This window comes from Poeciliopsis prolifica, unplaced genomic scaffold (assembly GCF_027474105.1).
Source record: "Poeciliopsis prolifica strain line A6 unplaced genomic scaffold, Auburn_PproV2 SCAFFOLD012, whole genome shotgun sequence".
Lineage (NCBI taxonomy): Eukaryota > Metazoa > Chordata > Actinopteri > Cyprinodontiformes > Poeciliidae > Poeciliopsis > Poeciliopsis prolifica.
The window spans coordinates 11,481,759-11,495,985 of NW_026562387.1; the positions used below are offsets into that span (position 1 = coordinate 11,481,759).

At 38.0% G+C, this 14,227-nt stretch overlaps 1 protein-coding gene across 2 annotated transcripts in view; it reads left to right on the plus strand.

Moving 5' to 3' along the window:
- The window catches only part of oxsr1b (oxidative stress responsive kinase 1b), a 42,109-nt gene extending 30,885 nt beyond the window's left edge, over nt 1-11,224 (plus strand). The window contains exons 7-20 of one of the 2 annotated variants that reach the window (XM_055037597.1): nt 1,085-1,150; nt 1,479-1,538; nt 2,774-2,875; nt 2,956-3,089; nt 3,358-3,406; nt 3,959-4,024; nt 4,104-4,226; nt 6,460-6,495; nt 6,645-6,824; nt 7,293-7,348; nt 7,450-7,502; nt 7,693-7,761; nt 8,196-8,260; nt 8,567-11,224. In XM_055037597.1, the coding sequence (XP_054893572.1) occupies nt 1,085-1,150; nt 1,479-1,538; nt 2,774-2,875; nt 2,956-3,089; nt 3,358-3,406; nt 3,959-4,024; nt 4,104-4,226; nt 6,460-6,495; nt 6,645-6,824; nt 7,293-7,348; nt 7,450-7,502; nt 7,693-7,761; nt 8,196-8,260; nt 8,567-8,641 (1,134 nt within the window). In that variant the 3' untranslated portion in view covers nt 8,642-11,224. The remainder of the gene's footprint in view (nt 1-1,084; nt 1,151-1,478; nt 1,539-2,773; nt 2,876-2,955; nt 3,090-3,357; nt 3,407-3,958; nt 4,025-4,103; nt 4,227-6,459; nt 6,496-6,644; nt 6,825-7,292; nt 7,349-7,449; nt 7,503-7,692; nt 7,762-8,195; nt 8,261-8,566) is intronic. The other variant, XM_055037598.1, reaches the window with a different exon arrangement.
- The last annotated feature ends 3,003 nt before the right edge of the window (nt 11,225-14,227 follow it).

Genomic DNA, 14,227 nt, shown 5'->3' on the forward strand with positions numbered 1-14,227 from the left:
GCAGGAAGACTGTGCTGCTACAAAGCCCAATATGCTGTTTAACATCATCTTTAAGGGCTCCTAAAATCTGAATATAATATGTATGCGTGAAAGTGCTAGATTACAACTTTCGTATGCATCCCGGCTCTAAAACATTTGATGCATCAGCATGTCATGCAACATTGCAGAGGCTTGGTAAATCATTTTTCAAGGTAAGTTGGAGAAACGGATACATCTAAAAATTAAAGGACATCACTCTCAAGAATTGGACTCGGCTTTTTCTGCCTTAGGCACTAATTCACCTCATGCTGTCATAGATGCAGGGTTTTGAACTCTGTGCTCCCAACACATTTAAAGAGAAATTGACATCTGTCATTTTCTGTCTGATCTAAAAGGGAGCTATGGCTCAGAGAAGAAGGATCATTATCTTCTTCCATGCCACAATTTTATTTTGAATTTATGGATTACTCAGTAAAATAGGTTCACAAACATTATTGACTTGTGGAGTTGTTCCTGAGCCTGCACAGTAACTTCTGCAGCAGAAGTAAACCAGTTTTTAATGTGGTCCTGCCTCTGAACCCAACGATCAAAGACTGGGTGGGGAATGTGTCCTAGCTAAGAATTTCACCAAAGAGGAGAAAAATACTTGATTTTAAAATTTTCGACTCTTGTGCTTTTATTTTAAAGGTGTAATACAGCATCATGCCATAGACCTTTAGTGAAGGCTCTGAATGTTCATAATACCTAATGATGTCTAATCAGGAGAATGATCAAACACAGAGTAGTGATGCAGTTGAAAAAAATGTAATGTGGAGACAGAGGTGAGTCCTTAAATTAGTTGAGTTAAATATGCTTTAACCTGTTAATGCTTTAACAGGTTTAACAGGTAATATTATTTTATTATGAGAATAACTGGTTCATAGAAAAGATAGGAGAACCAGGTGGAGCTTCAGGGTGTGAGACAAGGAATGAAAATCATATTTAATATAATAGACCCAGAAAGGAGAACAGGTGAAGAGTCATGTCGGGTTGATTTTTAAAACATTTTTTTTCAACCAGCAGCTGTAGCTTAGATATGCATCTCTGAAGCCATTTGTATGTTTAGGAGCAGCAATACATCAGCAGCAGTAGTAAGGAGACAAGAAAAGGAGAGGAAGGTACAGGACTTGAGGTGAGGTTTAAAATAAAGAGTGAAAACATTTCCTGTAGGGCTAAGTTATGCTATAAGAAGAGTAGGTAGCAATAAGATGTATAATGCAAATCGGTTGTAAAAAATTCTCATTTTGTGTGTGTGTAAAATAATAAGTTTTTATTTTACACACACACACTATATATATATATATATATATATATATATATATATATATATATATATATATATATATATATATATATATATATATATATATATATGTCTCTGTCTTGCTTTGGTAAGTCATATGCTAGTACTGTACATTACACTATGTAATGGTTTTTAAAAATACATTAATGTCATTCAGAGACATCAGGGGCTTGAGGCAGGAAGTCAAAGTGAGGGAGAGACAGGAGCAGAGCGGGAGGTAAGAGAGCAACACATAGCAGTGAATATTTAAGACAGCAGTTTGTGACTACAAATAACAATAGAATAAAAACATTTTTGCTCTTTTGCCTCAGAGATTTTCAGCCTTTTGTGCCACAGTTCATGTTTGGCAAATTATTGAATACTGAAAAGTGAGACAGCACACTGAATTCCCAGTGAGTCACTAAGCTTGTCTGTTAAGGTGTGAGAAGTATCATTTATTTATTTTTGTTGCCAAACTTGCACCAATCTAAAGAGTTGTTGGAGAAGAATAAATATTTATTTTTTTTTTTTTACACTTTCTCATTGGTAAAACTGCTGTTTTGAGTTTAAGGGTGCAGTCATACCAGCCATCTTTAGTCAGCTTTAATTGAACTCTGGTTATTTGTCTCGGGACCCGGTTCATTCTGGGAATCAAACTGATGCAGACCAAACTTTTTCTAAAAAACCTTAGTCTCATTTTTGGTGAAATCTGGTGGAGTTACAATGCATATGTGGATCCCAAAAACACCACAGACTGTTTCTCAAGCGAGCGACAGCACCCACATCCTGGGTAAATACAACCTAAACAGGTTGTATTTGGTGAAGGGGTGGTAAAAATCTGACATCATGCCATTTTTGTTTATATTTTGTCAATAAGGAAGTTGTGCTCATGACTTCTTCAGAGGTTTTCTGTTGTTTCCTTCAGGAGTTCTTGGTGCAGCACCACCAAGAGATTTTTCAAAGGGCTTGAATTGTTTGCCACAGTGACGTGAAAAAAAGTCACAGCGGACTGTAAAAAAGGTTTACAACAAATAGTAATTCATATTAGTGAACCTAAAAACATTATAAATACAGCAAAAAATCCTTAAGTTATTTTATTTTATGCTGTGTTAACGTTTGCCATTTTATTCAAAGAAATGGTGATCTGAACATCAGCAGTTAGAGTAAGCCTATTTTTGGATCAATTGGTAGTGCCTGCTTCCTTCACTAGGGGGCTTTCATGCTCTTTATTTATCTTATCAAACTGCTTCAAGAAGTAATTTCTCATTATTTTGTCTGTTCTATTTCCAAGGGTGTATCAAGAGCACTTTGTCAGCAGCACAGAGGGCATCGCGAACCTTCATACTACTCAAAATAGTGGATTTATTTTCAGCTAGAAGACACGTGTCTCTCTCCTGCTTCTGTTGTTTTACATTTTTTGTACTACACATTTTTCAGCTACAGTTTTACTAAGTGCTTTATTTGCTTTCTCAGGTGAGGGGATATGACTTCAAAGCCGATATTTGGAGTTTTGGGATCACAGCTATTGAGCTTGCCACTGGAGCCGCACCTTATCATAAATACCCACCAATGAAGGTAAGGATGGTCTGTTGTTTATGTATAAAAAAATAAAGACAAGAATATTGATTATTTAAAAACATTTCTGGTGTTTTCAGGTCTTGATGTTGACACTGCAGAATGACCCACCATCTTTGGACACTGGTGTGACAGATAAGGAGATGGTGAAGAAATATGGCAAATCTTTCAGGAAGATGATCTACCAGTGTTTACAGAAGGAACCAGAGAAACGGTGTGTTGCCATGAGGAAGTTGTATATAACACATACTTCTTTAGAGAAATTTCCAGTCCATATCAATCTGTTTTTGTGGCGTTGTAGCTAACTCAATTATAAAGAATGTGGTACTTGGTTAACAACAGTGGATTTACTCTTGCTTGTACATAAATAGGAAAGAAGTTTATAGTTGTCATTTTATTACTTTTCAATTTACTGGTTTTATGTGTCATAGTATTTTGCAGAGATGTTCGTAGGTGTTATTCTTACATATGGTGTTTTTCAGACCAACATCATCAGAGTTGTTGAAGCATAAATTCTTTCAGAAAGCAAAAGTAAGTGTTTTATGTTTTTTTTTTTTTTAACTCCAACAAGCAGTTGAATCTGTACTCTGTTGGCAACTTTAAAATAAGAGAAAGGAAGTTGGTTCTTATGGCACGTATAGTTTCTTCTTTTTTTTTTAAAGTTTTCATAACTCTTGATTGTTGTTTTAGATCAGCTGCATTTTTATGCAACTGTCAGGCCTTTTAAAGACATTCCAGGCTGGAAACAACAAATTCATTAACTAGTTTTGCTGCATCACCTTGCGTTCACTTATTTCAAATTTTGGCTGTATTGTGTGGGTGAAAAAGGGATGCCCTAGATACATGTTTTTAATGAGAGCATTTCTTCTTTTGGGATTATTTCAGACAGACGAAAATAAATGATTCTTGTCTCAATAACTGGGAGAAGTTCATTTGCATAACAAAACATTCAGTCCAAATACAACCTGTGGGATTTTCTCAGATGCAATTCTCAGCTGATATCTACTGTTCTTGTGTGAACAGTAGATGTCAGGCTTTGTCATTTATTATTTTAAAGCAAATAGTAATTCTCTCTCCTTTCAGACCCATGAATACTTGCATGAGAAGTTGATCCTAAGGGCTCCGACAATAACAGAGAGATCTAAAAGGGTAAGGTAAAGCAATGAATTTGCTGCTTGCTCTTCAATAAAATCTTCAGAAGTCAAGCTTAGTTGTATTCTTGTGTCAGGTACGACGAGTGCCTGGTTCCAGTGGCCGGCTCCATAAAACAGAGGATGGCGAATGGGAATGGAGCGATGACGAGCTCGATGAAGAAAGCGAGGAAGGCAAAGCAGCGGTCGCAGCTTTAAGAGTGAGTTAAACCCTACCTCCTTCTCTGTCACAGGCACACACTAACACTTTTTATTACTCCACATGCCATGTCTATTAATCGTTGTACTCTGATGAAGTTGTCATCCTCGTGACTGTGCAGTAGCATGTTTGTCCACTGTCTCTCCAGTGAGTCTCTCTGTATGTTGTCTTTGACGCAAAGGAGCAGCAGGTGAAGCCTGTTAGTGCCCCGAGGCGACAAGTGCGCTTCGCCCACCCACTCGAGCTGCCTACATCCAGGGTTGTTCACTTGTCACAGAAATACAGATGGCATTGCCCTAACAAGGAAGGACTCTCACATGTTGGCCTTCACAACCAAGAAAGACAGGAAAGACAGTCAACCGCCATTAGTGTGAGATAGCTGTGCAGGTGTCTTGATTTGTTCAAACTTTTGTTGTCTACACAAAACCTTTTCAAGTATTTTATTGGGCTTTAAATTAACAGAGCAGTACAAATATTTGTACCAACAGTACAAATAGCTCATAATTGCAAAGATGGAGAAAACCAATGTACGTTTTTTCAAAAAGTTCCTCCCTCTTTTCTCTGATGAAATTATGTGCAACCAGTTGCTTTCAAAAGTTGCCAAATTATTTTCCACTTTTGTGTAGTTTAAACTTGACATAAGTCATAGGCACACTTTAACACTTGGTATAAGTTTAAACTAGGCCAGTACTTACACAATCAGGCTGGACAGTGCATTTATGGCTGGTCATGCTGAAAATGTAGTTTAGTTCTGTACAACAAATACATTAGTTTTGGTTTTTCCAGAATTACCAGCAGTCATTGAGCTTTTTACAATCAATTCTAGTAATAGGCTGGAGGATAAATTAAAGTTTGCCAGTGAGAGGTTCCTGTCCTGGAAGCCATCTGTATTTCTACTTCTTTTTCTCTTCCATCACTGTTGTTTTTACACTGCTTAAATTTAATGAGAGCAGCAAATTACTTATCTTTACAATGATTTTCAAGCAATCGATTGAACTCTGACCAATTCATTCCCAATCAATCTTTATTTGTGGTAACATGTTGGCACACTGGAATTCCTGCCATTTATTTTAAGTTGAATGTTAGATCTGCATCCTTTTACAGGTAACAGTATTCCCAAAAGTCGAATCAGTTTGCCTTCATTTAGTCCACAATGCTTTTTCTTCCTTACTCCTTTCAATTTGATTAACCTTTGAGGCACCTTTTAAAATTTATCCATTTATATATCTACCCTGAGGCCCAAAATAATTGCTCTAACAAAATTGTGATGAAATTGCTTACTTTAAATATACATATATATATTTGTAATTATAAATACATCACATTCTTTAAAGCTATTTAAGACCTAAACATGGAAGATTTTCATAATATTTATTGTTTTTTTATGTTCTTAACTTCAGACCTATTCATAGATATGTATTTTTAAAATTGGATTTAGGGACTTTATTAAAATGTCATGTCTTATTACTTTTGCTTTCTGTCACCTGTCAAACATATCTTTTAGCTCAGCCACATTCACTCCACCTTTTATGTTAATGCCAACTTATCAAGGTTGTCTCTTTGGTGGTTAACTTTTTAATGTTGCAATAAGAAATTAAGACCTTCATTGAAACCTGGTGGTTGAGGAAAGTGATCACACCTAAAACTGTTTTCCTTTCAAGACAGAGGGTTACATTTACTAGTTACTAAAGGAAAGTGATTACAGTTTATGAAAAATACTGTATGTTGTTACATTGGGCATCAATAGAAGTTTGCAAAAATTTTTATTTTCTGAGCCACAAGGTGCCTCATAGGTTCAACTGGACTTTTTTCCAGAAAATAAATTTGAACCTATATCCATCACTTTTTGGCTTCTTTAATCCCACTTACTACTTCTGCTCTGCTTCTTCTACTGAATCTAATTGTGCAAGATGTGCCGTCACTCGTTTACAGGTTTGGATTCTCAAGTACAAAATAAAGTAAAATAAGATTGTCATGTTATTAGAAAGGATTTCACCAATAAAATAAACATCCTTTAATTTTTGGCAATAAAATCTCTGTAGTCAACAATAAATCTTCACTTGACTTCACTGTAGTTGGAAAAGGGAAATGTAAGCCCAATGGACACATCCTTGAGGAAAGTAAACGAGTGATCCGTTTTGATGTGTTTACTAGTTATTGTTGCCGTTCTGTTTGCTTCTGAAAAGCTGTCTCCATAAATTTCTTCTGACGTTTCTTCTGTCTGTCATCAACAGTCACCAAGAGTGAAGGAAGGTCCCCAGAATTCAGAGGTAAGTTTAAAAAGATTTATTTGGGTTTTCATGGGAAAATGGAGGAAATCCTTACGTTATGTTCTGCAATATGCTCTGAGTTTAAGTCTTAGGTTTTGAGTCTGTGAAAAAATGTTTTTGAGAGGATCAACCAAATGAACCTCTTTCAGATTTTCCAGACTCCTGAGCCTTTAAGTAGTCACCTCCAGCCAATGCCTCCAGGTCAGGCTGAACTACCTCAGGCTGCAGGCCAACATCTACTGCAACCCACGCAAGTCAACACTCAAGCCCCCGCCCCGGCTGCATCCCCCTCACTCAGTGTTCCTGCTTCTGCTGGTGTTCCCGCTCAGGTCAGTCTTCCTCAGATCACCATCAGTTTATTATTTGCAACTTTATTTGTTTTTTTTGTGGAACTTTTACAAAAAGACATTTACATATGCAAAAAGTTGTTTTATTCTCACTGAAAATAAATCCTAATTTCTTTTGAGCATTACAAATTAATTTTAAATGGGACGTTTTCAATCATGTATTTTTTTCTTTTTCTTCAAATTTATGAGTTTACATTTACTTCTTTATAAGTAGAACTGCTTGCAAACAGTTTGACTTGTGGCAAACATGTGGATATCCTTCCAGGAGTTTGAATTTTGGTCCAGCCTTCCTTGTTGAATCTGTAGCTCCGCTTCCATCTATTTGTTATGAGAATTTTGAGGAAACTTTGAAAATGACACCAAAAAAAATACATAAATAAGTGAATTAGATGGTTTTCCATCTACTGGCTTAGTTGTACTCAAATTAATTTGTTAAATTTGTTTCAACAGATCCCAGCTGCCTCAGGAGATATCAACACTCCCATTAGTTTGGTATTAAGGTTAAGGTACATCTTTTAAACTCATTGTTGGGGGATATATTTGTCTCTAACATCTTGTGAATACCTTTTTTTCCCGCCTAATTTTTTATAATTTTGTTTCTCATCAGAAATTCAAAGAAGGAGCTGAATGACATCCGCTTTGAATTTATGCCAGGAAGAGGTAAGTGTAGTTTAGATTTGCAAATGACTCAGAGAAGCTAAACTTTCTTTTATATTGTGGAAGTCTCTTTCTTTAGGTTTGTCCTTGTTGACCCCCTCCTATGAGTGTCACAAGATGTTCCTTTCTGTACCGGATCAATACTCTCACGCTAAGCAGTGTGGGAATTGCCTAATGTTACGGCTTTTTTCAGACACAGCAGATGGAGTGTCCCAGGAGCTGGTGTCAGCCGGTCTGGTGGACGGGAGGGACTTAGTAATAGGTGAGAAATCCCCCCAGCAAGATGCAAAAATCGCCTCTTTCACAACCTTGCTGACTTTTGATCGGTTCAATTGGAGAAATGTGATTTACACTTATTCAAATATTTGGTTGAAGAGGCGATTGTAATGCTAGTGCAGGGTAAGAATAGATTATGACGGTAATTTATTGATGCAGCATATTGAAATGTCAGCCATTGAGAAAGTCTATAGAGCTCCTCTGATCCAGAGATCTGATCTTTGTCCAGCCTCGGTCCGAAAAGAAGTTTGGAGGTAAGGGTTTAAGTTACACTGCTAGGCAACACTGCATTTAAAAGCAAAGAATAATTCCAGTGTAAGGTCAGCATGCAAACCTGGGAGTGAAGCCATTCTACATCTACATTTTCTTCCAACATTATTTCATTCATTTCTTTGTACTGAAACTTAATTTCTCTTTCAGTTGCTGCAAATTTGCAGAAGATAGTCGATGAGCCTCAAGCCCATAAAAATGTAACATTCAAACTGGTGAGTGAAACATTTTTCCCATGTTGGTAAAATTATCAACTGCATTGTTACAGTAACGATACTTCATTTATCCAACAAGGAGAAATTTTTCCTCCCAGATTTTCAAAGGATAGTAGTTTAAACCTCTTGCTTTGTGATGAACCTTATAGCTGCTAAAACCTCATCAACATATTTTGAAACATAGTGGGAATATTACAAATCTTACCTCCCAAGTTTTTTCTTCCAAGGATCACACACATGTACTTATTAAAGCTGAAATAATCCAACTTAGTGAATATTTGCTGACCTATTTTGATCTCTTCACAGGCTTCTGGGGTGGAGGAATCTGAAATACCAGATGACATCAAGCTGATGGGCTTCGCTCAGCTCAGCATTAGTTAAACTGTTGTTCTACCTGGAACCGTGACTTGCCTAAAAAATGTGAAAATTAAAAAAAAAAAATAGTTTAATGCATTTTTTTTTCTCTTTCCATGGCTGTAAAGAAACCACTACTGCCAAAGAAAATAGTATCATTTTGCTACTCATAGGATTATACAATACCACCTTGTTGAATTAGGTGGTCAGCCGTAGTATCAGAACGTACAGTGTGAGAATTGCTCAAGGTTTACAGTGTATTGTAAAAGGATTTGAGCATTTACAAGACAAATGTTTTCATTCAACATTCTGGTCCCTTCATCCTGTTATTCTCTCGTTAATATGTGATGCATTTGCACAATCTGATCCAACACCCTCAAATCCTGATGATCCCGATAAGTGTAACAATGCCTTATAATCATAAGAACTACTGAATGCAAGTTTAGGAGACGCCTCCTCTTCCCCCACGTGGAGCATTGTGTCGTTTGAAATGCACAAACGTGGCTTCAAGTGCTGATGCCAAACTTTTTACCTTTCTTTTTTCTTTATGAGTGCTGATGAGATGGAAAATAAAGTAATGCCAAAATATTTTATTTTACTTTTTCAGTCTTAAGTTTGTATTACTGATTATAGCACCATTGTCTTTTGGTGATTCTTAGCCCTAAGCTCTCTCTTCTTAATAGTTTGAAATTATGGTGTCATTATTGAAAACAGGTGATATGGGAACAAATTTGGGCCTACCATATTTTGAACATGTAATTCTAGCTTTGTAGCTATGTGAAATAATGTTCCACATTTTTTGGTATAATTTTTTTTGCATTATGTTTGTTCAAAACTCACATCCCATCTGTATGAACTGTTTGAGTTACAAATGGAAGCATTGGTGCCACTGTTGCACCTCAAATTGATTGAAAAGTGATCAATCAAAATGGCCAACAAGGACATATTTTATTAGCTTAACTCTGTAGCTAACTATCTTACCTTCTGCGTTCCTATTATCAGTTTAAGGAGTAAATTAAATATTTTACTGCAAGAATTTTTACTTATGCAAAATTGATCCAGAAAACTTGCAAATGTTGAATGACATTTCTATGCTTAAATCGTCTAGAATTAGAATGCAAAGTCTTTTCTTAGGAGCCCTTTCCAAAACGGCATACATTTACAACTTTGCTTCTCTGAAAACACCCACGCAAATTTAAAAACGGGTATACTTTTGAGAAACTGACTTCATGTGCAGATTTAGGTTACAAAATTACTTTAAGTAGACCAAGACGCTTGTTGCTGATAGGAAATGAGGCAGCCATGTCGCCAGAGTTTTGAAAATATATACAACTGCTACTATTTACATTTAAAAATGATACGTCAAAAATGATTTATACAGATCATCTCATTTTCATACTATATATGAAAATGACAAAAGATTTATAGTTGAGGAAGTTACCTCCACCGTTTTAAATACAAAAAACCAACCTGGTTCTGTTTGCAAATTCAGCTCGATTGGCTCATGGAAATGGGTAATGTGCAGTTTTAATATGTTAATTTCTCAGGAACTTTGTGTCACAGTGTTACAAAACTGGATTTAAAGGTATCGAATATTTTTGTTTTAAATGTGTTGAAAGTTTATAGCGTGGATTTACATAAACACATATATAATGTCTTGACTGTTTTAAGCAATTGACTTTATACATTAAATTAACTAAAACTGTATAATAATCAAAGGCTTTATGGAATCTTTATGAACTCTTGATACTTTGCTTAATTATTTGATTATTAAGGTCACTGGATAAATAAAAATGCAAATTCTCAACTAACATATAAGTGTTTGTTTAAAAAGAAGCACTGTGCTGAGTTAGTGATGGTTCTTGCACAAAAGGCAGCCTGGGCAATCTCACTCTTTTCCAACCAACTGAAATAAAACCATCCATTAGGCTTAGTGCAGGATATAATGCATTGCAGTTCCTCATAAAGAACAAAACCCAGCACTGCTATCTTCAGCATCTTTCTGATTTGGCTTTTATGGATTTAAATGAGGTGATTTATACTTCTGATATTTAACATTGTGCTCTGAAGAACTCCAGTTAATGCAGACTATCATGAGAAAAAATATCCAAAAGCCTTCTTGATAAGTTTTTGTTCTATTTAGTTGGAAGCGAAAGTGTCGCAGCTAAACTCTTCTCACTGTCTGTTATTACTTTCTGAATTTAACGTTTAATTTAATAGGGCTGAAAATAAGTACTTGACTTAAACCTGAGGATGTAAATAATGTCATTTGGTTTCATTTTCATGCTGTTTCACTCTGCCTTGTGTTTCTATCTCACGACATGATTGTAGGTTCCTCAATTGTGGCGAATGGTTCTTGGCTTGGGGTTGCATACTTTTTGAAGGCCTTGATGTCAGCAACAATTTGTCAAGTATAATGTTTGTTCATAATTGGAAAATGTTAATGTCCTTGAAAATTTTGAACTTAAGTTCTAAATCACTTTGAGTTTCCGAAATCTTAAAGAATTGTCAACGCCGCTCATTAAACCCCAGGTGGGGGCCGTTTACAGTCACTCATGCTTTTTCATCTTTGTTTCTTACAGCTGATGAATAAAAACTCAATTGTAAACAGTTGGAAAAGCCACTTTTCTTGCAAATGTTGCTTTAATGTTCCAGTCTGAGGAACTTGTGTATTGTATAAAAAAAAGTTTTTTTTTGTTTTGTTTTTGGAAATCTCAAATCTTCAATAAATAACGACAGGCTGTATTTTGTTGCTGAGAAATGAAGTTGCGTAAATAACCGTGAAAGAAAAGCGGAACAGAGTAGCGGCAAAATTAGTAAGATTGCAAAATTAATGCAAAGCTTGGGTAGTGGAGCGACTAGTGGCATCCACTTTGTAATTTGTTTTTAGCTTAGTGGTTTCTGTTCTGTATCTAAAAGATTACCTGTAGAATGAACACACAGCTTACAGTGGTGCTCTGTTTTGAGCAAGAAAACGAAGAGGGAAAACCTGCAGCCGTAGTGAGGATTGCCATGATGATGATGGCGGATCGATCATTCTTATTGGCAACTGATAAAGAGTATCAGAGACTGAGAGTACAATAAGATCCTGGCAGTCTGAGCCACTTCCCCAGCAGCCAGTAGAAAACAGCTTACAGCCACAGCTAACTCCGGGAGCCAAGGTAGAAAAGCCTTTTCCTTATAGACCAAAATAATTTTTTTACTCCAAAATGCAGCTCCTGGATCACTGTTGAAACTTTTATGTCAAATCCACATAAATTGAATTAACAGAAACTAATTTTCTCGCTGACTCTTTTTCATTTTGTCCAGCTGTAGACTGTCCAATCAGATTCAGATATTATGTAATTGGTACTTTTAATCAGTTTTCAGTTAATTAAATCTAAATCTATGCAACACAAAATGTCACTAAAATCTTCTTCAAGCTTTCAGAAAATCATAGACGTGCATCGAATTGTATTATTTGCCAAATAATACAATTGCTAATTAGTGCTACCATTAACATTAGCCTTTTCCCTAAAATAAACTGATAGTATTATTGAAGGTTATTTTTTCAATTTCCACCTATGTATTTTCCATGAGAGCACCAATAAATGCAACAGTAAATGGTAAAATATGATTAAATGCAGTTGCTGTGTTCAGCTTGATGATCTAATGGTACTTTTTTTGTTTAATTTTTGAAGCCTATTTCAAATAGAAATCCCTTTTTAAAATCCCTTTCTAAAACATAAATGGCAAGTCCGCTCAGCAATGGTGTAATGAAAGTTACTACTGTAACTACGGTTCTATGAATCCCAGATGACCGCCACAGGCAGTGCTTCAAGCACTGAATGATCATTCTTGCGCATTGACAACACAGTCACCCATGACCTGTCAGGGACCCACATGACTATATAGTCACATGGCGCCCAGCGTTCAATCTCAACCTTCTCACAAAAAGCAAGAATTCCGCTCATCCGGGATTCAATGAACCGTGGTTGCAGTAGTAACGTTTGTTCTATTTCAAGCACTGGATGACTCATATCAACAAGGTCATAAAGAATCGGCAACATCCCAGGGACAACCACAGCACTACCCACCTTAATGTGATGTAGAGATATGCTGCTCCAGAATTCCTTGAAGGGGTTGGGGCGCAGCCACGTTCACCCTGTAAAACCCGAGTAAAAGTACTAGGCGATTTCCAGGAGGCCGCATCGCATATAAAGTCCAACAGCTTCCCAGTCATGGGACCAAACAAGGTCGACATGCTCCTCTTAGAATGGCACTTGACTCCTGCTGGCAGTCTCCGGTGCTACAAGGCATAAGCCTTTGAGATCAAATCCACCTCCCAATGTGCAAGCCGCTGCTTAGAAAGTGCTTGACCTTTCCGTGAGGCAGCGTAGCAAACAAAAAGGATATCCGTCTTTTGGAAGGACGGCGTGGCATTGATACATGCCTCAAGGCATATATCCCACCCTTAATCATGGCACCAGGTAGCAAAGGCCGCTCACTTGTTAGCATAGACAGCTCGCTTGGATGCTTCCACGCTCGTGGAAACAACTTCTGACGGGATAGAAAATCCGCCTGCATGTTCTGTGGCCAGGGGATGTAGGCTTCTCTGAGGCTGACTTCTGACCTGGAGCTGCCCAGGTCAGAAGAGCTGCTGCGACACATCAAGTGAACACCCAGGGAGACAGTGAAAGTGGGGCAGAGCAAGTGGAACATGAGATCTGCAGCAGATCCCTGAGATCTGCTGCTCTCCATAGTGCAGATCCCTGGGATCTGCTGCACTCCATAGTGCAGATCCCTGAGATCTGCTGCACTCCAGAGTGCAGATCCCTCCCTGAGATCTGCTGCACTCCATAGTGCAGATCCCTGAGATCTGCTGCACTTCAGAGTGCAGATCCCTCCCTGAGATCTGCTGCACTCCAGAGTGTAGATCCCTGAGATCTGCTGCACTTCAGAGTGCAGATCCCTCCCTGAGATCTGCTGCACTCCAGAGTGCAGATCCCTCCCTGAGATCTGCTGCACTTCAGAGTGCAGATCCCTCCCTGAGAACTGCTGCACTCCAGAGTGCAGATCCCTCCCTGAGATCTGCTGCACTCCAGAGTGCAGATCCCTGAGATCTGCTGCACTCCATAGTGCAGATCCCTGAGATCTGCTGCACTTCAGAGTGCAGATCCCTGAGATCTGCTGCACTCAGAGTGCAGATCCCTCCCTGGGATCTGCTGCACTCCATAGTGCAGATCCCTGAGATCTGCTGCACTCCAGAGTGCAGATCCCTCCCTGAGATCTGCTGCACTCCAGAGTGCAGATCCCTCCCTGAGATCTGCTGCACTCCAGAGTGCAGATCCCTCCCTGAGATCTGCTGCACTCCAGAGTGCAGATCCCTCCCTGAGAACTGCTGCACTCTAGAGTGCAGATCCCTCCCTGAGATCTGCTGCACTCAGAGTGCAGATCCCTGAGATCTGCTGCACTCCAGAGTGCAGATCCCTCCCTGAGATCTGCTGCACTCCAGAGTGCAGATCCCTCCCTGAGATCTGCTGCACTCCAGAGTGTAGATCCCTGAGATCTGCTGCACTTCAGAGTGCAGATCCCTCCCTGAGATCTGCTGCACTTCAGAGTGCAGATCTCTGA